The sequence below is a fragment of the Talpa occidentalis genome, unplaced genomic scaffold (assembly GCF_014898055.3).
Source record: "Talpa occidentalis isolate TD23 unplaced genomic scaffold, MPIMG_talOcc4v2.1 talOcc4.5, whole genome shotgun sequence".
NCBI lineage: Eukaryota > Metazoa > Chordata > Mammalia > Eulipotyphla > Talpidae > Talpa > Talpa occidentalis.
The window spans coordinates 84813669-84838996 of record NW_023604861.1 but is presented as its reverse complement, the minus strand read 5'-3'; the positions used below and the strand labels follow the sequence as shown (position 1 = coordinate 84838996).

The window sequence follows — 25328 nt, the reverse complement described above, 5'->3', positions numbered from 1 at the left end:
AAAGTACCCACAGTCCTCCACCATAGACCATTTGGCCCCCACTCTCATTGTTCCCACCCTACCTCCCTTCTAGTAGCCTCAATTCTTCAGTCATAATTCTGGGTTTGTTTTGGTTTAGCTTTGTCTGTTTCTTTGTTTTGTTTCTCTATACTCCACGTATGAACATATAATCCAGTGTTTGTCTTTCTTCTTCTAATGCATTTCACTAAGCATAATCCCCTCTAGTTCCATCCATGTTGTTGCAACTGGCAAGATATCATCTCTCTTTACAGCTGAGTAGTATTCTATTGTCTTTATATACCACACCTTGTTTATCTCCTCATCTGTTGTTGGGTGCTTAGGTTGTTTCCATAACCTGGTATTATAAATAACACTCCATGAACACAGGAATGCATAGTCTGTCAAATTAAGAGTTTTTGCATTCTTTGGATAAATACCAAGGAGTGGAACTGCTGCATGATATAACTATTTTAAATATTTTCTGGTTGTGATGTGATAGATTTTCAAAGGAAAGGTCCTAGTCACAAAAAACTCCAGAGAAGAGTTTGGGGACCAAGTGCAAGAGGCTAAGAGAAAAGTCATGTTTCCTTACTATCCCTAGAACCAGTGTAACTTTGGATTATTTTTCCCCTGTGGGAATCATGTTCCTTCAAAGGAAAATATTCTGTACATCATACCAAACATTGAGATGCTAAGATAGTGCATACATTGTATCTGTAGAATACATGCTGGTTACATGTATAATGTGCATTATGATCTTTGATGAAAAGTTCTTAGAGAAATATATGATAGATTTTTCTCTTTCAGTTCTTGTTCTTGGTTGTAAAGCCCAGAGGGAAACATAAACTGAATCAATTCATAGACTTCTAACATTTATGATTATCTGAGGGAACAGTGAAAACAAACAGGAATTCAGTAACTTGTCACAGTCCAAAGTGACAGAATCAGATTTTCAATGCCAGGAGACTGGCTTCAGAGTCTACTTTTTAAGCCACTATACCATACTACCTCCACATGGCTCCTGGAATGTGTAGAACTGTTGGAGGATTCTGAACAAAGATGTTTTTTAACAGAATTAAGTGGCAATAAATAAATTGAGGGTAGCTTGCCAACAGTCCGAAAATACTATACTGTAGTTGGGATAAACTAACTCTTTGCTACTTTCTGTCCATGGGTATGAGTAAATGGAGCAGAAAGCCCAGCACGGGGAAAAGAGGGCACTGTCCACCAAAACAAACCCTTTGTAGATGAGCCCTTCTCCTTTACTTCCATACTAGGTACATGAAAATTTCATTTCAATCCAATTTGACAAGGCCCCTGGGGCACAGATAAATTCTAAAGTCAAAGTGATTGTAGGGCCTCCCTGGTGGCACAAGGGGTTAAGACGCAACCTATGAAGCTATCCACAGTCACTGCAGCAGGAGTTCGATCCCTGGCCAGGGAGGTGACCCACATGGCGCAGCAGACCTCTCCTGGCTTGCCCGCTACTCCCCTCAGCAGTGTATTTCAGTCAGTCTGCCTGTTCTGTCTCCACTCTGTCTCTGGTGAATCCTCTCATCCCCCACACCTCTGGCCTGTACCCCAGTTCTTATATGCATAAATAAATCTTTAAAAAAAAAACCCCACAAAACAGGGCCTCCCTGGTGGCACAAGGGGTTAAGCACCGCATTATTAAGCAACTGCAGCCTCTGCAGCACGAGTTCAGTCCCCGGCTGGCCAGGGAGCAACCCACATAGCAAAGCAGACCTCTGCTGTCACCTGCTGCTTCCCTCAGCAGTGTGTTTCAGTCAATCTGCCTGTTCTGTTACAACTCTGTCTCTGGTGAGTCCTCTCACACCCCACATTTCTGGGCTGTACCCCAGCTCTTGTATGCATAAATAAATAAATCTTTAACAAGAAAAACCAAAGTGATTCTAAAAATCTTCCCTTTGGGCTCATGAAAAAGATAAAAAAAAGCTTCCTTTAAGTCTGTATTTAAAACAAGTACAGTGGGCCTTCCCTGGTGGCGCAGGTGGTTGAACACGGCACTGTGAAGCTGTCCAGAGCCTCTGCAGTGCTGGTTCTATCCCCGCCAGCTGCGAAGCAACCCACATGGCGCAGCAGACCTCTCCTGCCTCGCCTGCTGCTCCCCTCAGCAGTGTCTTTGGTCCGTCTGCCTGTTCTGCTCCCTGCTCTGTCTCTGGTGAAGCCTCTCACCCTCCCGCACATCTGGCCTGTACCCCAGTTCTTGTATAAATAAACAAATAAATAAATAAATCTTTTGAAATAAATAAATAAATAAAAGAAGTACAGATTCACTTCTTTAACCATAAAGTCCTGAAGAGAATATTAAGATAAATAAGACATAGTTCTTGTGAACAAGAGACTTATAAAGCAGGAGCTGTCTCATGCTGGCTCTAAAAACCACAGTACATGTAGGCTGTGTTTGCTTGTGTTTCAGTAGGCTGATGTGTTTTGTACTGAAGCATTAATCACTCAAGAAAATATCATGTCATATAAACACCACACTTTGTTTGCTTCTGCTTTCAACCTATATAAAGTCCCTGAGGCCAGAGAGTTCTATGTCTCATGCTTCTTTGAATACTCCTTGAAAGCCTTACTATTCCTTGTATAAAGGGGCACTCAATAAAATGTCTTGAAACCTTTGGATGAGCTGAGTTAAAAAAATGACAAAGCAAAAAAAGTTTATCGAATTGGCTAATTTATACAAAAGTAAAAACATAAATATTTTGCTTACTCGCATATAAAAAACCAAAACAAGCATATATAGAAATTAATAAAAGTAAAGGGTAGAGGAAATAGGGTAGATGAGACAAGAATGGGAGTGTAACTTTTTGCCATATACCCTTTTAAATTATTTAGACTTTACTAGAATAGAATCTAGTTTATAAGAAAAGATACAACTTCCAGACCTGTACATGAATACCTTTCCCTTGCTTCAGCAACTTTGGTCAATTCTCTGCATGGGGACACATGGAAAAAAGGGTCTTCTAAAAGCAGAGAATGGGTAACATAACCCCTTGCCCATACGTGTGTGGTTCAAAGTGAGGCACTGGAGTCACCTGGCTGGGCTCAAATCCCGGTTTGGTCATTGACTAACTGTGTGAGCTGGGGCAAGTAATTTCATCGTATCTTCCCCACCCCCCAGTATCTTTATATATGTATAAATTATATATATAAAGGCAAACTAATAAGACCTAATAGGGCTACTGGGATGCTAAAAGAGATTTAAAAAGTAATAATAAAGAGCTAGCACAGAGCTTAGCGCATAGCCAGCATCTGTTACATGATTAAGATTTTTTGTTACTAACGAATAAACAAAAAAATGTGAGCAAGAAGAGATAAAGATACTAACATCAGAGCTAGAAACATTATAGGTATAGAATAGCTGTGGCCCAGATGTATACTGTTCTCTGAGGTTATATCTAGTTACACACAGTCTGGAGAGAAATGCACCAAAGCAAACAAAGGTTCACTGGCAAAAACAACCTAACAGAATAATGGAAGGAAAAAAAGGAAATACAAGAAAAGCAAATACAAAAAGTGAATAAATATATGAAATGGTGCTCAACTGTACTTAAAATGAAAGAAACTAAATTAAGATGAGATACCATTTTCTTTTATCAGATTAGCAAAGACTTGAAGGTTGATTATAACCCCTAGGCAAGGGTGCAGGAAGATGAGTATTCTATGGGCTCTTAAAAGGACTGTAAATTGAGAATTCTTTTTTCCTTAGGGGGAGGGAGGAAGGTAGGAGACAACTACTCAAAATTTAAAACATGGTTATTCTCTAAACTCACAATTTCCACCTCTAGGAATTTAACCTAGAGATCATCACACAACAGTACAGAGATAAATGTATGAGACTACTCAATATAGCATTTTTCATAAAAGTAGGAAAAACTGAAAACCTAAATGTCCATCAACAGGGGATTATTCAATAACTTATGGTATACCCAAATGTGGAAACAACATACTCATTCACTCAGCAAATATTTACTGAGCATGTACTATGGGGTCCAGCATTGTTCTAAAGGCTGGGGTCAAAAAATTCCGCTCCTCTCCAACCCTCCCCGGAGTGTATATTACAATGGAGGAACAGAAAAATCAACAAAACAAAAAACATGTAGGCCCTTGAGGTGCTAGGAAAAGGTAATTAAAAGGGAAGAGAGAGGTTGAAATTTTAGATAGGGTGGCTTTAGGAAGGCATCCCTGAGAAGGTAGTATCTGAGAAAGGACTGGAAGAAAGTGAGCCATAAAGAGATTTGGAAGACTGTTCCAGGCAGAAGAAATAGCCCTGAGGCAGAATGAGATGGATCGGTATGTCCTGATATAGAAAGATAAGACTGTTAAGAAAGCAAGTTGTAAAATGGAATTTATTATATGATCTCATTCATGCTTTAAGGAAAAAAGATAAATAGGGAATAAATATTTCTTTGTACAATGAAAAAGCAGTGATTATCTCTGGGATGCAACATCTCAGTTTAATGTCTTCCATATAGGTCAGAAAAAATGGTTTTAATCAAGAAGAAATATTAATTTTGTGTACTAGAAATAACTAATTCCAAAATTCAAGCAGAAATTCTACAACATGGATGTATTAAGGAATGTCATTTCATTTCTCCCAATCTTAAAAGTTAATCAGCAGAGCAAGCATGATCACAGATAAAAACAACCTTTAAATCCCAACCTCAGAGGTAAACATTTTCAACACAGGTGACAGTGCAGCTTCAGAAAGGAAGTCTACATTGTAGGAGGCTCCCACAGCAGGCAGGAATTGCCTACTTACTCTTACTCCCTTCTATGTAGCTACTCAATGACCATAAAAAGCTGTAAAAGAATCCACTGCCTGGGGCCTCCCGGGTGGCGCAGCGGTTGAGCGCTGGGTTGTGAAGCTGCCTGCAGCCTCTGCAGCGCCGGTTCAATCCCTGGCTGCTCCCCGGCCACCAGAGGAGGGTCCCACGTGGTGCGCACACCTCTCCTGCCGCCCGCTGCTCCCCTCAGCAGTGTACTTCGGTCCTTCTGCCTGCTCTGCTCCCTGCTCTGGCTCTGGTGAATTCTCTCACCCTCCGCGCTTCTGACTATACCCAATGCTTGTATAAAATAAATAAATAAATCTTAAAAAAAAAAAAAAAAAAAAAAAAAAAAAAAAAGAATCCACTGCCTGGATTATTGTCCGTGCTCATCATGAAAATATGTACTGATTTAATATGCTAAAGATCCTTCCTGTACACTGGGGTCTGCAAAAGGCAAAGCATTCCAACTTTGGAGGGGGGAATATGCGTGAGATCACGGAGATGCCTGAACTGCTCCCAGAAAAAGGACTTGCCTTTTAAAACCCTCTATTCAAGTAGCCTCAAAAGGTCATTTGGGTACACCAATAACTTTCTTGATGAGGGGGCAGGGAAGGCAGAAGAATGGTGGGGGAAATGCCTGCCCTCCCCCTTCCTCACTCCTCAGTGGTACTAACTGCCGAAGTGAACCACCCTTTCTGACAGGAATATATACCAAGAAAAATGTGGTATAAACAGACTGATTAACACTTATCTAGAACTTTTTTGAAAATTCTAGGTTTTGTCAGTTCACAGAATCAGAATTAGGGTCTTGAAATTATCTGCAAGGAAAATGAAGGTGGCCACATGGATGGCTTACACAATAAAACAAAAAGCATGTAGGTCAAACCAGTACAATGAAGTTCCAAATTAAACCCAAATCCAACAAATTAAGTAAATGAGCTGCAACAACCCCGCCCTCCACCCCTCACCTTGTAGTCAACTCTCCTCCAGATCTAGTTCATTATACTGAGTGTATAATGTCTATAGGGACAGATTGCCCATATCAGTCTCATAGGAAATGACACTCATGCCACTGAAAGTAACACCAAATCACAGTTTTCACACACACACACACACCAATTTCTTAAGTAATCCTATTCCCTCTTGCCTATTCGGGAGTTGACTTGGTACAATTAAACTCTATCCCTACTATCAGCCTTTTCTTCTCCAAAACCTTCCCACCAGCAGAAAACATGCTCTAGAATCCCACATCTTAAAATACACGGCACATTCACATACTCCTCATGCGTCTTCAATTACTTCCTCATTTCCACTTTATTTCCTAGGCAAACTCCTCCAAACAGTTATCTCTGATAGGAACTAGCAAACTACAACTAGTGCGTCAAAGCTGCTCATCATCGGTTTCTGCAAATGAAATTTCATGAGGCCTCAGCCACACCCATTTGTCTAAGACTGCTCTTATACCACAAAGCTAAGGTTGTGACAGAGATCAAATGGCTGCAAAGGCAAAAGTGTTTACTAAAAAGAAAATCTACTGACAAAATATTCACTGTGTCCACTTTCTCACTGTCCATTCACCTTTCAACTTGCACCAATCTAGTCTCCTTAATCTTGCTAGTGAAACTGCTCACCAAGATCACCAATGACACATTACGAAACCCAAATCCTCATTCACCTATCCAAATTCTCTGACACAGCCAGTTACTCTCCTGCAAACACTGACCTCTTTTGGTTCTTGTGACACCACTCCCTCCTGGAGTTCCTCCCATCTCTCCAATTTTCCTTCAAAGTTTACTTTGTTGGCCTTCCTTCCACTAACCAAACTCCAGGCTCAATCCTAGGTTCCTTTTCTTCACATTATCAAAGACTCATGATGCTTTTATGTGCCATGGATATTTCTGGCATCTATTAATGCCTATGGAATCCTCCTCAAAATATTTTTTAAATATATAATATAAAATCAAATGATTTGTGCTTCTTTGGTTTTTTTTTTTTTTTTTAATACAAGCACTGGGTACAGTCAGAAGCACGGGAGGGTGAGAGAATTCACCAGAGTCAGAGCAGGGAGCATAGCAGGCAGAAGGACCGAAGTACACTACTGAGGGGAGCAGTGGGCGGCAGGAGAGGTTTGTGTGCCATGTGGGACCCTCCTCCGGAGGCCCGGGAGCAGCCGGGGATCGAACCGGCGCTACAGAGGCTGCGGGCAGCTTCGCAACCCAGCGCTCAACCGCTGCGCCACCGGGGAGGCCCTGTGCTTCTTTGTTAATACACTTGCTAATGAATTAAAAAATGGGAGCTGGGCCTCCGTGGTGGCGCAAGGGGTTAAGACGCAACCTGTAAAGCTATCCGCAGCCACTGCAGCACGAGTTTGATTCAGACCAGGGAGCAACCCACATGGCGCAGCAGACCTCTCCTGACTCACCCAGTGCTCCCCTCAGCAGTGTACTTCAGTCGATCTGCCTGTTCTGTTCCCCACTCTGTCTCTGGTGACTACTCTCACCTCCTACTCCTCTAGCCTGTACTTTGGTCCTTGTATGCATAAATAAATAAATCTTTTTTAAAAATGGGAGCTAATCATGGAATTAATAACTTGACTAATTTTCATAATATGATATGAAAAAAATCTTCATCTCTACAAGCGACAAAGTTACAATATTATATTGCTAATACTGCTGTCTGAGACTTACATTCAAAATGGAGGAAACAGGTACTTTCTGTTGGAGGTTATTATAAATAAGAAAAGTTTTTCCCAACCAAGCTCATGGACCTTGAATTTTATCAATAAATTCTTGAGGCTTCCTGAATCCTAGGTTAAGAGCCTCTGCACTAGAAGGCAGCAGTGGTTCTCAAGGCTTCAGGACCATCTGTATGCTGAGGACTCCTGGGTCTGTGTTTCCAACCCAGACCTTTTCTCTGAGTTCAGACAGGTACATCCAACCTCCTATTGGATCTCTACTTAAATAAATCACAGGCACCTCAAATCTAGCATGTCAAAAAATTCCAAACTTGAAGCCTTGAATCATCCCCCTATTTAATCCCTTTTCAATACCATTCTTCCCACTCAGTAAATGGACCAGTGCATCCTAAGTTATATTAGGCAGAAACCTAAGGTGAACCTTTATACCATATTCTTTCCCATTCTATATCTGTTGAGTCTTGTAGACTTTACCTCCAAAATACCACATCCATCTGCTTCTTTCTAGGCTGCCATAGTCTTTCAAGACACCAGCCGCCCTCCTGGACTGTTTAAGTTTCCTAATTAATCCCCTGCCTTTTCTTAAGACTCCCTCTACCATTTACCACACAGTAGCCAAAATTTGTATTTTTAAACGATAAGAGTAGGTCAAAACCTGACTTAAAACTAGCATTTTATCTACTGCTCTCAAGCTTTCATGATAAAATGTAAGCTTCATGACTTGGTCCCTCTGCCTTTCTGACCTCATCTGCAGTCATTCTCCCTCCTCTCTTGTTACACTCTAAACCCAATGATCTTCCTCCATCAGAACACAGGAGGGTCTTTCCTAGTTAAAAGTTTCTGAGCGTAATTAAATCTGTTTTTTTTTTTTTTTTAAGGTTTGTTTTTTTAATCATATAAGAATGGGGCTACAGGCCAGAGGTGTGTGTGTGAGAGGATTCTCCAGAAACAGAGTGGGGAGCAGAACAGGCAGACTGACTGAAATACACTGCTGAGGGGAGCAGCAGGCGAGGCAGGAGAGGTCTGATGCGCCATGTGGGTGTCTCCCTGGCCGGGGATCAAACTCGTGCTGCAGTGGCTGCGGATTGCTTCATAGGTTGTGTCTTAACCCCTTGCACCACCAGGGAGGCCCTAATTACATCAGTTTTAAATGCTCAGCCCTATGCTCTTGAAATGACCAACTCTATTTGTATCATTCGAATCTCAGTTTAAATCTTATCTTCTCAAGCAGACCTTTCCTGACCACTCCATTTATTAGATACCCTTCGTTATTCTCTGTCACAGCACTCTCTTTGGTCCTTTCATAGTGTTTTTCTCATTTTGTGACTTTATCTTTATTTTCTAACCTATTTATTTATCTTCTCCCAAAACTAGAAAGATGTATCATTAAGGCAGGAGCCATTTTACTCCCTATGGATCCAAGACCTAGAGCAGGGTCAAGCAGATAGTAGGTATACACAAAGTACATTTGGTGAATGAATACTGTCCTTGCCCTCACAGCACTTTCTATGTTGGACAGGACCTAGAAGACCCTTCAGAAGTTCCCTGGTAGAATAATTCCATGATTCTACTTACCTTTGTCAACCATGAGTCCCCAAAGGAAATGTGCCCCTGGGTCTCATTCTAGGAGAATGAACCACAAGATTACTACAAATAATACTACTATTTCTACCAGAAGCAGATTATCTGAAGAGAATAGCCAAAGAAACATTTCAGGACAATAAATAGTCTGCCTCCTGTGCCTGGTAATAAACCTAACAGCAAAAGGGTGAAAAGGTATTTATAATTCTAAAAAACGATCAACACTAAGGCCATATGACTGTATGATGGCATGGAAGGACTTGCAAGATCCTTCCAGGAACAACTACTATTTCTAAACTTAAACAAACAAAACAACCTAACAGTTCCTTTTCTCCACCCTCTAGTCATAACGTAAATCCTAGACAGTCCATGCTTACAACTACTTTCCTTATAGCACTGGTGCTCAACCAGGTACAATTCTACCCTCAGAGAACATTAGATAACATCAGAGACATTTTTGGTTGTCCCAACCGAAGAAGATGTTCCTGGCATCTACTGGGTAGAGAAAAGGATGCTGCAAAACATCCTACAATGTGCTCCCGCTGCTCCCCTCAGCAGTGTGCTTCAGTCACTCTGCCTGCTCTGTTCACCACTGTCTCTGGTGAATCCTCTCACCCCCGCATCTCTGGCTTGTACTCCAGCTCTTGTATGCATAAATAAATAAATAAATCTTAAAAAAGGGGGGGGCCCTCTCTGGTGGCACAACGGGTGAAGTACCACACTATGAAGCAATCCGCAGCCTCTGCAGCACGAGTTCAATCCCCGGCCAGCCAGGGAGCAACCCAGATGGTGCAGCGGACCTCTCCTGACTTGCCCGCTGCTCCTCTCCGCAGTATGCTTCAGTCAGTCTGCCTGTTCTGTTCTCCACTGTCTCTGGTGAATCCTCTCACCTCCCGCATCTCTGGCCTGTACCCCAGCTCTTTTATGCATAAATAAATAAATAAATCATTTTTTTTTAAAAAAAAGTTCTACAATGCACAGGACAGTGTCCACAACAAAGAATTATCCCAAAATGTCAATGACACCAAGGCTGATAAATCCTGCTTCAGAGTAGCTTATGATCAAAAATGTAATGTTATAAAACTGATATGCATAAATCATCTCTGAAAGGACATATAACAGTCACTGTCCTTGGGAAGGGAAACTGAGAGCTTGGGGGAAAAGAAGAATGGTAGGAGATTTAGTTTTTAAATATGTATATCCTTTGGTGCCTTCTGAGTTCTGTACCAAGTGTTACCTCAAAAAACAATAAAAATAGTCAGTATAATTCAAGACTATTATCTCAAAAGACTATTTTTAACTTATAGAACATTACCAAATGGAAAGCAAAAACAATGGGACCTATCATATAGAATGAATCCTGAATTAAGAATTAGAAAATCTGGTGTTGTCACTCCACACTGTGGAACAAAGCATATGACTAAACCCTGAGCTTGTTCCCCATATGCAGGGTGGGATGATGGTATGCCCTATTCAACGCACACGAAACTGTGAAGAGCCAATGACACAATGCAGGGAAAATACCTTACAAACTATTAAGAGACACAAAATTCACTGAAATTATTTTTCCTACTAAAAGGCCCTGGTATTATGAAAGAAAAAGACTAGAAGTTATAGACTAGAGCCCCCTTAAGATTATCCTCTTGCTAAATCATTTCCTTACTCATCATTTTACTGTCACTGGGGCATTAGAAGTTGTTTCTGGTTAACTGAGTTGAAATCTTCTACCCTAAAATGCCAAGCAACTCAAAGGAAAACTTTCATTATGATGAGCCACAGAAAATGTGGGAGGTTAATACTTATTTGATGATTTCCTGATGATGGTAAAGGTTAAGAAGAAAAAGCTTTTCTCTGAATCACTCAATTTGCTACAAGGTAAGTAGAGGTGAGGACTATTGGCTCTGCTAAACCTCAACAATAATCTTATGATTGGCTGCCATAACAGAGAGAAGACAGGAAAAACATTCACCAATACAAAACAGTTTAACCACCAATTCTTTTATATAACAGCTGGGCCATGTGGGCACAGGCCAAAGAGCTAGGTCTCTTACTCATGAAATTACTGAGTCATGAGAATAACACTTTTAGTACTCATGCTTTGAGTGGCAAGGACAGTCAATATGTAGGAACTGGGAACAAAAATGATTAATGCTAATGATGTAAAGTTCTCTAAGCAATTCTGCGCAAAGAAAATGAGCACAAGAGCAGAATGAGTGAGGCATCAGTCACAGGAAAAGAAAAAGGCAAGTGGAGGTGTCTTACGTGATATACTTGTTATAGAGGATGAAGGCATGTTCAATGTTGCCTTCCTCGGAGTAAATGGATGCCATGCGGATGATCTCCATCCCAGAGCGGAAGTACCGACGGGGTGGAATATCTTCGTTTACCTCCACCGCACTACCCATGAGGGAGAGAGCCCTCACCCGGTCTTCGGGTGGGAGGCTCACATCTCCATGGTCAGTCATCAGGTCCAAAAGTTCTGAGACAGGAAAAAGAAAAAAGATGGCATCAACACCATGCCATAACCCCAGCACATACACGAAAGTTGAGACCCTTAAAGAAGTCCACATCACAACGATGAAAGAATTGGCACTCAAAAACCCATAATCCTTTTACCATAATTAGGTGGTACAAGGAATTTTTACCCTTCATGCCAACCATCCCCTATCATTAGGTGTCCCTGCCCTGAGCACTATAGAGGGAGGAACTGCATTTTATGTTTTTATATCATGACTCCTCCTGGCAACCTCTTCCATCTACCCTATACCTGCGGAGAATACTGGATGAACTTCGTGACTCTTAGCAGATCAAACTCTTCAGGTTTGATAATTTTTATTTAATTTAACAATAACTGATGTTTTTCTGTGTTGTACTCTTTCATATTTGAGCACAAAGTTAGTTAGGGGAACTAACTTTGATCCAGGACTGACAGCTCATAATCCTAATTTTGCTCTAAAACACCAGTCAATCTACATCATCTCATGACAAGGAATTTAGATCTTGAAAACAAGTTACTCAAAATTTTATCTTCCAGACTAAGCACTCTTTGAACAAAAGGGGTCAAAGACAACTTGGAATGCAAAAAAAATTAATACTACAATCTTAACAGATAGTCACTGTTAGAATCTGATTCGAACTTTCAGTCAAGTATCACTCTACATCATCTCAAAAAAGAATTGGGTATTCGAAACACAACCTAACCAGTATCTTAAGAATACACAATTTAGGAATTCATTCCAGGCCTGTATCAACTGATCCCAGTTTGTCTTTTTAAAAAAAAATTTTTTTTATGTAATTCTTACATCATTTTTCATTTTTGAATGTATGCCCTCATACATGTAGAGTGACTGAAGCACACTGCTGAGGGGAGCAGCGGGAGCACATTGTAGGATGTTTTGCAGCATCCTTTTCTCTACCCAGTAGATGCCAGGAACATCTTCTTCGGTTGGGACAACCAAAAATGTCTCTGATGTTATCTAATGTTCTCTGAGGGTAGAATTGTCTACCCTCAGACAATGTATGCATTTTCATTTTGGTTATATTCCCCATACAATTGCACCCCCCCTTATTTTGACCCTAATCCTTCCTCTCCCCGACCACCCCCCCCCACCATTTTGTCATTTCAATCTTAAACCTTACTCATTCCCAACAGAGATCTTTTACTTCAGTCAGTATTTTGTTCTGCCCAGAAATTCCCACATTTCCATTTCACTTGTGTTTTTCTGCTTTCCACTCCATCCCTCCCTTGAATACAGTCTTCTCTTGGCCAATACTCTCTCCCGGTCAGTTTCTCCAGTTTCCTCTCTAAAATAATACAAAAGCTGTGAGGACTACCACGGACGCAGAGGTATCCATTCCATCTCCCAAAAGCCTTTTAGGGGGCTCAGAAAGCAAGGAGCAAAATTAAACCTCCCTAAGTATTGCCTAATTGGTAACTCAGTCAGAGCCCATGAAAGCTAACTGAAGCAGAGGATGCTTATTGCACGTCAGCACCTCTCCCGGACTTTCCAGAAGGTCTTTGGGGTCAAGAATGGTACCCCACCCGTGGCCAGCAAGCGGTGCCCGGGACTACAGGGTTAACCAACACTCCAAGGAAGAGATGCAGAGCCCACAAACAACGGGGGAAAGTGGCATAAAGACTGAGGGGAGACCAGGAGACGAAAGGAAGCAGCAGGAACAAGCTGAGGGATATATACAGTGGAAGGAACTTTGTGACAACTGCTCGATGCCCCTTTCTTTAAGGCACTCTAGCCAAATACGTAACAGCGAAATCATTCAGGGTTTTCGGGTCTTTCCAGTGAGGTAGGCGGGGAAGCGCCGGGCCCAGCTGAGGGCCGGAGCCGTCTGGGCCTCACGCGGCGGGCCGAGCAGGGGCGCGGGGGAGGAAGGGCTGCAGGCACACTCACGGCGGCCGCTTCCCTCAGAGTCCGGCCAAGCTCAGCGCCCCCGCCGCCCACCACTTTCCCGGGACCCTACCCCACCTTTTCCCGCGGACGACTCTCGAAGCTTCCGGAAACGTCACATCCGACGCCCGCCCCGCCCTCTCTCGGAGTCTGTCACTTACAGTCCCATGAATTCAAGATACTGGCTAGGGAGCTGGTGGGCGGGGCTAACACCAGCACCTGCGGAAAAACCGACCAATGAGGAGAGAGCTTGACGGCGGACATCTTGGTAAGGGAAAATCAGCCGGAAAGGAGGAATCAAGTGGTTAAAGGAACCTATGACCCAGCTAACTTGTTTTTAGGTGTGGTTTTTGTTTTTGTTTTGAGGCGGGGGCGTTTGCGAAGGGCCGTAGGGAGTCCTGTCAGGTAGCCTCTCCATCACACTCACACAAACCCGGCATTTCAAGGAGGAATTGCTAGCTAGGTTCTACATCAGAAGAAGGGAAACTGCGTTTTTCAGCTTGTTACTTTTTACAAAACAAACAACTTCCTGTCGCACTTGGAATAAAAATCCAAAATTCAGTTTGCAGAATAAACCCACCTCTGCTGCCTCTCTGACCTCACCTCCCATTTTCTCCTCCTTGTTAATGACTCTGCAGTCATACTGTCTGAATATCAGATGCTCCACTCAAGACCTTGCACAGCTGTTTCCAATTTCTGGGATGCTTTTATCCAGATCTTCACTTGACTAATTCTATCCTTTCATTCTTGTCTTAGTTCGTGTGTCACCTTCCTAGAGAACCTCTCTGACATATTCATATTCTAAGTAGTCACCCATTCCCACTTGGTCCTATTTTAATTCTTTTTATATTTATCACTACTATCTGCCATGGTCTGGGCTGTTTATTATCTTTCATTCTTCAATAGAATATATTCTTCAGGAAAACTGGAGCTATTTCTAACTTACTCACGGCTTTATCCCCAGCACCTAGAACAACTTGGGACTCCAGACAACCCTCAATAAATGTTAGATGATGCCGGTCTCACTCTCTCCCAAATGAGTTATATGAATTGGTATCTGATTACAGTTATAAGTAAGAAGATAAGAAAACACACACACACACACACACCCCAGTGGCCATTATGCTCTTAGGTCAAGTCTTCTTAGAAGGCATTTGGAAACAGCAGCAGAAAACCTCCAAGCCTAGATGCCTGCATTATTTGAGCAGTTATTGAGTTCCTATCATGCTCATGGCTCTATGTCAGGTGATGGATCTGCTATAATGAAGAAAACTCAATTCCTCTGTGTAAGCTATGATGGATGAGGATTTAGAGCCATCAGAAGGGAAAAAAAGTCTTTCAAAGATGAGTGCATTTCCTCAGGGAGATGTTAGTTGAGCTCCATATATTGGGACACTAAAACAGATTATCTTAAAAGTATCTTGGGATTGGGAGTAATCTGAAAGCAGAAATGCACTGTGTACTAAAGATAAATTATTCATGTTACTAAAATCTTACCTGTGAGGGGCCTCCCTGATGGCACAGGCGGTTGAGTACAGCTCTGTGAAGCTGTCTGCAGCCTCTGTAGTGCTGGTTTGAGCCCTGCCAGCCGCGGAGATACCCACATGGTGGGGCAGACCTCTCCTGTCTCTCCCACTGCTCCCCTCAGCAGTGCATTTCGGTCGGTCTGCCTGTTCTGTTCCCCGCTCTGTCTCAGTCTCACCCTCCTGCATATCTGGCCTGTACCCCAGTTCTTGTATAAAAATAAATAAATCTTTAAAAATAAAATCTTACCTGTGACCCCATTGAAAAGTAAATACTTGAAAAAGAAGGAAAAGACTGATAAATTGTAAAAAAAGAACATTGCAGCTAGTGCACTTTAAGCTTTTACATTTGCATATTATGAATACATACAAATTAAGTTCCTTTTCTGTCAGAGTTGGAATTACATGATGGAGAAGTTATTCCTTAAGAAGTTTATAGTAAAACTGGTGACATTAAGATGAATGTGAGGTTTAGGGCTCCATCTATAGTTTGTTTGAAAACTGGTATCTCCTACCACCAAGAAAAATCACTAGTTGGGAAAATAAGTCCTTTATGCGTTTTTGGAAAGGTCTTTAATGTATGTGAATTGTTACAGTTGAGGGTTAAATGTGTACATAAGCAGTCCATTTTATTTTAGACATGTTTTCTTTCTTTTTTTAAAGATTTATTTATTTATTTATACAAGCACTGGGTACAGTCAGAAGCGTGGGAGGGTGAGAGAACTCACCAGAGCTAGAGCGGGGAGCAGAACAGGCAGACATACACCGCTGAGGGGAGCAGAGGGCGCGGCAGGAGAGGTCTGCAAGCCATGTGGGACCCTCACCCCTCGCCGGTGGCTGGGGACAGAACCAGCGCTGCAGAGGCTGCGGGCAGCTTCGCAGCCCAGCGCTCAACCGCTGTGCCACCAGGGAGGCCCTAGACTTGTTTTCTTTCTTGGCTATCTGTCAGCTATAAGTGATATAATTTATTTCCTAATAATTCAAAGCCTCTTACAAAAGTAAGAGTATCATTTTCAATGTTGTCATTTTCAACAAGAATTAAATGCGATTAGACACTTCAGGACTATTTGAGGGATTTTATCATTTTACATTTGGCTTATATATTTCTTTGCAAAAATATTGGCATATGACTGTGAGTCATAGCTTCTAGGGTCAGAACAGAATAGGAAAGCCTTGGAGGAATAAGGAAGGCTCCAGAGATAAGGGCAACAAATTTCAAAGGGGATTAATTAAACACCCTCCCCAGGAGCAACAGAACATTTCCAGACAGGGATGAGAAAAAAAAAGGACTCTAAGATAAGAGCTGAGATGCAAGATGTAATTCTGGGTAAGACAGAGTGAGAACACTAAGAATTAACCAATCACAAAGAGACTGAGGGGGCTTGAGAATAATCAGGGAGAGAATGTGTATATTCCCTGGGGCATGACTCCACATCTGCTTCCTTGTCCCTCCCTTGCCTGGTTCCACAGGTCTGGGAATGCCACTTTATTTCTGTTCCTGTTCTCCTTAATAAACCTTTCCTTATATATATTTCTCTAAACAAATTTGCCTCTTTTCACTTGCTTGCCTGAGCGTCCGCATAGCTTCTGCTGCAGCTTTGTGAGACACCAACCCATGGTGGCCTAGTGGCTGGGGCTCAGCGCTGCCCCCGCATCCTGGGATCCATTTCTGGCTGGGAGACTGGACCTGAAAACTTGAAATTACGTATCAACTGAGCACTATAATTTTGAATGAGAGAATGAATTGCATTCCATTATTTTTATACTCTGAAAAACATTCACTCATTAAAATAAGATTCTTGATACCTATTTATTATGTGCTAAGCACTGTTCAAGCCATTGAGCATACACCAGTGAACAAAGCAGACCAAAAAAAAAAAAAATCCTTACCTGCAATGATCTTATATTCTAGTGATGGGTGAGGGAGTAATGAATTATTGTGATAAACAAGCCGATTACATAGTATGGTAGAAGACTCTAAGTACTATGGAGACATGGATCTCAGTAAAGGGAATCAGACTGAAGGAAAGGAGTACAGGGAAGTGGTTATAATTTTCAATAGTGTGGTCAAATAAACTCTAATTGAAAGATTTGAGTGAAGACTTGAAATGGGTAAGAAGAGCATCCCAGTGCAGGGAGACCCTGAGCCAGGAGCTTACCGGTGTATTTAAGGAACAACAAGGACTCCAACTGAGTGGAGTGGAGTGAGGAAGGGAGAATAGCAGCAGATCCTGTAGGGCAGGGTGCAGCAAACTAGAGTGCAGCCAGTCTTTATAAAGTTTTACTGGAACACAGCCACATCCATTTGTTTACATATTTTCAGTGGCTGCTTTCTTACTACACTGCAGAGTTGGTTAGACAGAAATAATCTAGCCCACAAAGACTAGCTTATTTACTACCTGGTTCTTTATAGAAAATGTTTGCTAACTCTTGATATAGGTAAGGACTTTTAGGCTATTATAAGGATGTTGGCTTTGACTGTGAGAAAAATGGGAAGACATGGAAGGTCTGAACAGAAGAGGGACAGAATCTGACTCATGTTCTCAAAGGATGATTATGGGTGGCTAAGCTGCCAAATTTTAGAGGAGGAAGGGCGGGAGCCCAGTAAGGACTATGATTCTCCAGGTCTATTGGGGTGCTCCCTCCCAGTCCGTCATGGCAAATTCACCCAGGTGTGGCAGAGTATTTTTAAATTTTTGAAGGATTTTGACAATTATTGGATACTGTGTGAGTTTTTAGTTAGGTGGCTCACAGTCTCAACATTAAGTCATACTACATTCCTCTCAATGCTATCATATCTCTGTGAAGTGGAGGTTTTGGCAGAAGCTGTAATAAATAGTAAGTACTATTAGAAAATCATTGTGGAGCAGGAAGCCAATTGGTGGTGTCCAATTTTAATTCCAAGTTTTGAGCTACTGTACTGTGCCCAATAATCAGACACATTCCATCAGCAAGTAAGTGTGGCTATTTAAGAGCAAAATAAAAAACTATTTAAAAACACATATATTCTTTTTCTAACATCTGCTTAGTCGCTGGAGCATTGAATTATTGTACAATATATTATCTTATTAGAGTATCTTCCCTATGGCTGAGCTAACAAATCACTAAAGCCTGTTGACTTAAAAAAGGCAGAAATAAATGCTATACATCCAAAACATTACCAAGGATGCAAACCAATGGTACTTCAGTGAAATAAATAGGCTGATCAGAAAAACTTAAAAAAAAAAATAAAAAGCAGAAATTAATTTTTTCAGAGTTCTGGAGGCCATAGTGTTAGGGGGAAAGGATGTCCTGAGCTAATCCCATATAGGCTTTGTGGACTCCACCCCTACTCCAGACTAAAGCCATCAGGACATTGGGAAAGACAAATCCCATCACCACCAAAGGGAGGGTGGCTGGGACCTGAGGGTGGAGTTGGGCAGCCAGGTTGGATATAAAAACCAAACACGTGGGCCTTGGGCTGGCTCGCTATCGCTTGCCTCCCTGCTTCACGGCTCCTGGCTTGCAGCCAGCTCTCAGGGTACCATTTTGGGATTCCTGATCAGCGGATCGGGTAGGACGCATTTAAAACTTTGTCTCCCACTTTTCTCCCTGAGTTGTACATTTCCTCATTTCCCCTTCCCTTGTAAATAACCTTTCGCGTGTGCCTGCAGTAGAGCATTGATAAGTCCTTTTAAGCGCGCGGGTGAGGACCCACAGTCAGGCACCCCGTTTTGTATCGGGGTTGCTCTACAACAGTTTGGCGCCCAATGTGGTATCCAAGTTACACCAGCGGTTGACCAGCCCAAAGTAACATTCCTTGCGTTGGTCACCATAAGCGCACTAGTTCTGCAGGACTCGCAGTGTAATATTTGTCTGATTAGCTCAGGACATCCTTTCCCCCTAACAATAGGTCTGAATCAGTATCACTGGGACAAAATTATGGTGTCAGCAGGGCTATGCTCTCTCCAAAGCCTCTTGGGGGATATTTGGTCTCTGCCTCTTCCAGCTTCTGATGGCTGCTAGGGTTGCTTGGTTGGTGGCTGCAATGGTCACATTGTCTTCTCCTCTTCTGTATCAATCTCCTGCCTCTATTTCATTGGGACACATGTGAACGCATTTAGGACTCACCATGGTAGTCCAGGATAATCCCCTCGCTGCTGGAACGTTAATTCAATCACTCATAAGAAAAGCCTTTTTCTAGATCCTTTTCTGGTCCGTAAGCAGACCATTGTGTGAGATGTGCCTCCTTTAAACCTTGTTAATAATGCTGGTACTTTACCCTTCTGATGTGAAAAGAAGAAAACTTTTTGAAAATAAGGTAACATTTATAAGGGTCAGGGATTAGGAACTCTTTGGGTAGCCATTATTTAGCCTACTCCTGGCATAAATACTTATTAAGTTATTGGTGCTTAACTATATAATTAATGGGACTGGTAAGTATTTCTAGGAGTGAGACACCAAGGGTTTTGTGAATCTAGAAAGTTTGGGAACCTCTGAGTTAGGAGGCTATTGCAATAATCCAGGCAAGATGGGGGCTTGAGGCAGAGTGGAAACCGGAGGTAAGTGGTTAGAAATGATAAAGTTCTAGATAGAATTTGAAGGCAGAACAGGTGAATCTGCTGATATTCTGGATATACAGTTGGAAAAGGGAGAAAGGAGCCAAAGGTTTCTGGACTGAGCAACTAGGAAAATGGCATTACCTTAACTGATATAAAGAAAACCAAGCTTCAACCAAGTTTTTACTAGGAGGCAGGGGAGAGGGAAGAATATAGTCATTTTGTACATATGAGGAGAAGAACGGGAAGGAAAAAAGGCCACTTTCCTAGCCAGAACCAGCTTCTACTTTCCATTTGTCCATAGTCTGATTCTAGCTCTCATGGCAGCTATGTGTCCCTCCACCCACAAGTCCTTAAAGTTGTAGTATTTTGACTTCTTTTTAAAAACATGAGTCAGCAAATATACAGAGGAACCATGTTAGAGGAGACTCAGAAAGCCTCATCGACTAAGAGTCTTAACGAGGGTAGAGCAAACAGGACTCTCCTTCTAGAGACTGAAAAATTACAGGGTCACCAATTTTAAATAATTATGTCAAATAATAGAGCAGAATTTCAGAAAGATGATAGTAGCAGCAAAGTTTTTGGATCTCCCCAAATCCTTTCATAGAAATAGATCAATGCAAACCAATGCCATGGATAATGCTTACCACAAAAACAGAGGACACAGGGTATCATAAGAAACAAGGGCATAAGTAGCAGAATAACATCCCCTCAGACAATGAAAGCAAGTCAGACAAAAAAGACAGGTCAACAGAACAGATGGCTAGAGTGGTGATGGTTTGTGCATGTATAAATGCCACTGAATTTAGTTTCAAAAGATTAATTTTAACACTTATATGGACAACTGATCTTTGACAAAGGAGCATAGAATATACAGTGGAACACGGACAGTTTGTTCAATAAATGGTGCTGGGAAAACTGGACCACCACATGCAAAAAAATGAAACTAGACCACTACCTCTCACCGTGCACAAAAATCGACTCACAATGGATAAAAGAACTGGACATAAAACCTGAAACCATAAAATATATAGAAAAAAAATACAGGTAAAACACTATAAGACACACATCTCAAAAACATATTTAAAGACTCAACCACCCAAAGGAAAGAAAGTCAAGGAAAAGATAAACACCTGGCATTACATCAAACTGAAAAGCTTCCATACAGCAATAGAGACATTAACCAAGACAAAGAGACACCCCACTGATTGGGAAAAAATCTTTGAACTCCATACAACTGATAAGGGACTGATCACAAAGACATACAAAGAACTCACATGACTCAACAAAAACAAAGTAAACAATCCAGTCAAGAAATGGGCAGAAGAACTTAAAAGACATTTCTCCAAGGAGGAAATGCAAATGGCCAACAGGCATATGAAAAAATGTTCAACATCCCTTATCATCAGGGAAATGCAAATTAAAACCACATTGAGATGCCACCTTACACCAGTAAGAATGGCACATATCACAAAAAACAAGCAACAACAAATGTTGGCAAGGATGTGGTGAAAAAAGGAACTCTTCTACATTGCTGGTGGGAGTGCAATCTGGTCCAACCACTATGGAAAGCTGTCTGGAAGTTCCTCAGTCTACTAAAAATGGAGCTACCATATGACCCGGCAATTACACTCGTAGGGATCTACCCAAAGGACACAAAAACATTGATTCAAAAGAGCATCTGTATACCTATGTTTATTGCAGCACTATTTACAATAGGCAAAACCTGGAAACAACCCAAATGCCCCAAAATAGATGACTGGATCAAGAAGATGTGGTGTATATACACAATGGAATATTATTCAGCAATCAAAAAAAGATAAACTCATGCCATATGCAGCAACGTGGATGGAACTAGAAGGAATTATGCTCAGTGAAATAAGCCAAAAGTAAAAAGAAAAATATCGATAGTTTCACTTATAGCAGGAATATAGGGGAACCAAGTAAGACAGCAGTGTAAGAAAATAATAACAGTACAAAACACAACAAAGTAAAAACAGACAGTTATAAATCAGAGACATCCTGCAGGGGAGGAGGCGGGAGAGGGATCAGAGGGAGGGAGGAGCACAGGGGACTGAGGTGATGGTGCCCGGGTGCATTGGGAAAGGAAACTCTGTGGGGACTACACCTGAGGGGGTGGGGGGAAGCAAGTAATGTTTAAAATTGAACAATGATGTAAAAAAATTTTTTTAAAAAGGAAAAAAGGTTGGGGCCTCCCCGGTGGCGTAGCGGTTGAGCGCTGGGTTGCGAAGCTGCCCGTGGCCTCTGCGGCGCCGGCTCGATCCCCGGCTGCTCCCCGGCCACCGGAGGAGGGTCCCACATGGCACGCAGACCTCTCCTGCCACCCGCTGCTCCCCTCAGCAGTGTACTTCGGTCCTTCTGCCTGCTCTGCTCCCCGCTCTGGCTCTGGTGAGTTCTCTCACCCTCCTGCGCTTCTGACTGTACCCAGTGCATGTATAAACAAAACAAACAAACAAATAAATAATTAAATAAACATGCCTCTATTTAAAAAAAAAAAAAGGAAAAAAGGTTAATTTTATGGCATGTGAATTACACCTCAATTGAAAAATAATTTTTAAAATGTACATTAATTTTTGTCATCTGCCACCCCATCGCTCCTCTCCCCACATTTGATTTACTGATCTCTTTCATGCCCCTCCCCCCACCAGACTCCCAACCGTCCCTTAAACCCTCCCCCTCCCCCAGTTTATCCAGCTGCCTCCGGAGGACCTTCCAAGGAGGAAGGAGGGTCTCTCAACTGCCGCAGGAGGAGCGCCCGGTGCGCATGCTCTGCCTGCGCCCCCCACCCCGCCCCCCCAAGGACAACTTGAGCGGACTTTTCTCCTGCGCAGCAGTTAATGGCGACTTTTGGAGCAGGTGGCACGCGCCTGCGTCTATGGAAGGGGCCCTGGAGCGCCCCTTAAGTTAATATAGGCTCCTGCAGAGGTTTGATCTTCACCAGTAAACTCCGGATGCAGTGCTCTGAAAGCAAGGTTGGCCGCTTATGAGAACTTGCAAATTCTGAGGATTTTGGAGGCACATGGGCCTCCTCACATTGAGGCTTCGCCCCTGCCAAAGCAGTGTGACGACAGCCCACTGCTGAAGCTTACTAGTAAAGTGGTATCTTGACCCTAACCTTGTGTGTTAAGTTTCATTAAGTAGCATGCCTCGCGGGCCTGGTGTATAGATACTGAATAAATGGGGACTTATAACCCAGGCCAGGCCCGGCCGGACATCATGCTGCAGCAAGCAGTCCATTTGGCTAGGCCCTGGTTAAATGTTGCCCCTGCATAACTCTGAGCCCTCACCAGCATCTGGTAGATGCTGTGGTCTCTATTCACCTTCCCCAGCTATGATCCTTCATGGTAGGGCAAGCCAAACCTTTGGGAGATGTGTTTTGTATCTCTTGTTTTTAAAACTACCTATCAGATAGTCTTGAGACTTAAGACCAACCTCCATGAAAGGTTTTTTACATTTCTCTTGTAAAACCTAGCTTCATCTGCCTTCTAAGACCCTAAATTTTATTCTTTTGACCCTTATCTCAGACCCTATTTCCCCCACTTCATTCTTATTCTCTGATCCTATAAAACCTCTCCTTTGGGCCTCCCAGCCTTGGACCAAGTTCTTTCCCCTTTCCTCAGTTCTCACCACCTTTCCCTCTTTCTCCCATGTCACTTTCAGGTTTTTTCTTTCACATGCAGCCTTTGGTTCCCATACCCACTAAAGAAAAACCACCGTTAACAGCATCTCAAAACTCAAAAGATCACTTTATTATTAATTCTATTGCATATATTTATTCAATTTTGCTAAGTTTTAAAAAAATACCCAAATAAATAAAGAAATGTATATCTACTTATATATGGAAAACCAAGCTGGTACCCTAAGTTGCACCAGCAATCCTAGAAACTCTTATATTGCATAGCCATAGTATCGAGCAATTTCCATATCTTTTTCCCTCTGAATGAAAAACTGCAATTTCCCCAAAGAGGTGTATTTGGCAGCATTCTCACGTTCCTGCTGAGCCTGCCTCTTCATGGCCTCCCGCTCTGGTCTCTGCTCTTTCGTGATAGGCTTTGACATTACTGGCTCAGGAACATTGGGTTTTCTCCATGGAATTGGTTGGAAGCAGAAGTCTTGGAGTAGATACTGAGTTTGAGACTTAGGTGGAGACTGGTGCTTGGTGATAGCAGGGGGAACAGGCTCCTGCTGGAGAGAAGTGCAAGATGATGTTTTGTAGGGTGCAGGCCTAGAAGCAGCAGACTGAGGGACACTTGGCCGGGTAGGGTTGGTCAAACCCGGTCGGATCGGGTTGACCGAAATTGGCTGAGGTGGTCTGGCAGGACCTGTCATAGCTGCAGGCGTTGGCCGGGATGCATTGACTGCAGTAGATTGAACTGAATTAGCAGAACCAGGTCGTGCAGGCCGATGTGAGGCCAGAGACTGTGGCCTCCGAGATACAGGTCGAGCTGGAGGCTTGTCCAAGGTTGGAAAAGGCAAAGGTACCAACTTGACTTTGCCAGGAGGTGGTAGCTCATACTGGGATGGAGAGGGACACTCTCTTTCAGCACTGCTGTCTGGTTTTTGGGCTTTGACATGAGTTTTCTCAGGACCTTTTCCTTCTCGTGGGGTATCTAGCCATGGTTTGATCACTGGGGATGGCTCGGGGTCTTTGGGGTTTCTTGAGTTTCCCAGGGCCCGAGAGGAAGAGAATCCAGTTTTCTTATCACTCTTCTTCCCTAGTGCATGAAAGACCTGTACAGACTCCAGCATGTGCATGCCTAAGCAGCTTCGAGGCTTTTTAAAGGCCTCTTGGCTAAGGTCAGGTTGATTTTTCTTACGCTTCATCTTGGGAATGGTTGGCTTTTCTTCTGCCTTGACTTTGTTCCCTGCCTGCTTATTTTCTTCAGCTTTCTTGGAGTTGTTTTCTCTGGTCCTTTTGGTCTTTTCCTGCCCATGGCTCTTAGCTTTGCTGATCCTGCTGGATGCAGCTTTCTGAGGTTTGCTATTAGAATGTTTAGCTGTGTTTACGGGAGCCCTGTTACTGACTGCAGCACTGCAAATAACAACTTCTTCCCCTAACAGGCACTCTGGGTTCTTTGCGTGGATTTTGGCCTTGGGAGCACCACTGATAGGCTCTGAGGCCTTGTGTTTGTTCTTCTTGGCATTATCAGAGGGACCTTTTATGACACTTGACTTTTCTTGCTGCTGATTCAAATTGATGACTCCATTATCTTTGACTTGGATCACACTGGAATCTTTGGGTTGATCAAGATCTTTCAAGCAAGTGAACAGCTGGGGAAGGTGAATATCTTCCACCAGTGTAGCAATGTCTGCAAAACTATTGTTAGATTCCATCTCACTGTCAAGTATCTCTTGGTCCTCAAGACTCAGGCTATTGTTTCCCAGATCAGTGTTTTTAGAGGTAGTCTCTTTCTCGGGGCCGAGGGGATCAATGCAGGCCAAGAGTTGTTGAATATCAGGGATTTCTAATGGTAGTAGTGGAGGATCTTGGTTTTCTATTGTGATCTGATAGGCATCCAGAGGTTTTGAAAGCTTGGTTTCAATCTCATCCAAATTCTCACTCTCTGTTTGTTCTTGGTCTGGAGCTGGAGGCAGAGCCAAGAGATTACTAGAACTCTGAACTGGAGTGATCACTGAAATGTCCCCCAAATTAAATGGTGGGTCATTTTCAAGGATCTGGATCCTGCTACCACTGGACTTGGGGACTTCTGGAGTTTGTGACAGAAAAAATGTCTGATTTGAAGGTTGCAATCCCAGTGAAGTCTCCATCA

General features: G+C 42.5%; 1 protein-coding gene and 1 pseudogene across 8 annotated transcripts in view; one reads left to right on the top strand and one right to left on the bottom strand.

The window, feature by feature from the left end:
• LOC119259072 (STAM-binding protein) overlaps positions 1–25328 on the bottom strand; it is a 57762-nt gene that overhangs the window by 26029 nt on the left and 6405 nt on the right. For 2 of the 8 annotated variants that reach the window (XR_005128397.2, XM_037527637.2), the window contains exon 3: positions 11335–11551. Coding sequence is in view for 6 of the 8 variants with exons in the window: in XM_037527637.2 (XP_037383534.1) it covers positions 11335–11551 (217 nt within the window). In the remaining 2 variants the exon portion in view is untranslated. Of the gene's footprint in view, positions 1–11334; positions 11552–12374; positions 12596–12711; positions 13407–13478; positions 13515–13553; positions 13627–23286 lie in introns of those variants that run through there. The other 6 variants (XM_037527639.2, XM_037527640.2, XM_037527638.2 and 3 more) reach the window with 6 other exon arrangements.
• Positions 19182–19269, top strand: LOC119260046 (small nucleolar RNA U13; annotated as a pseudogene).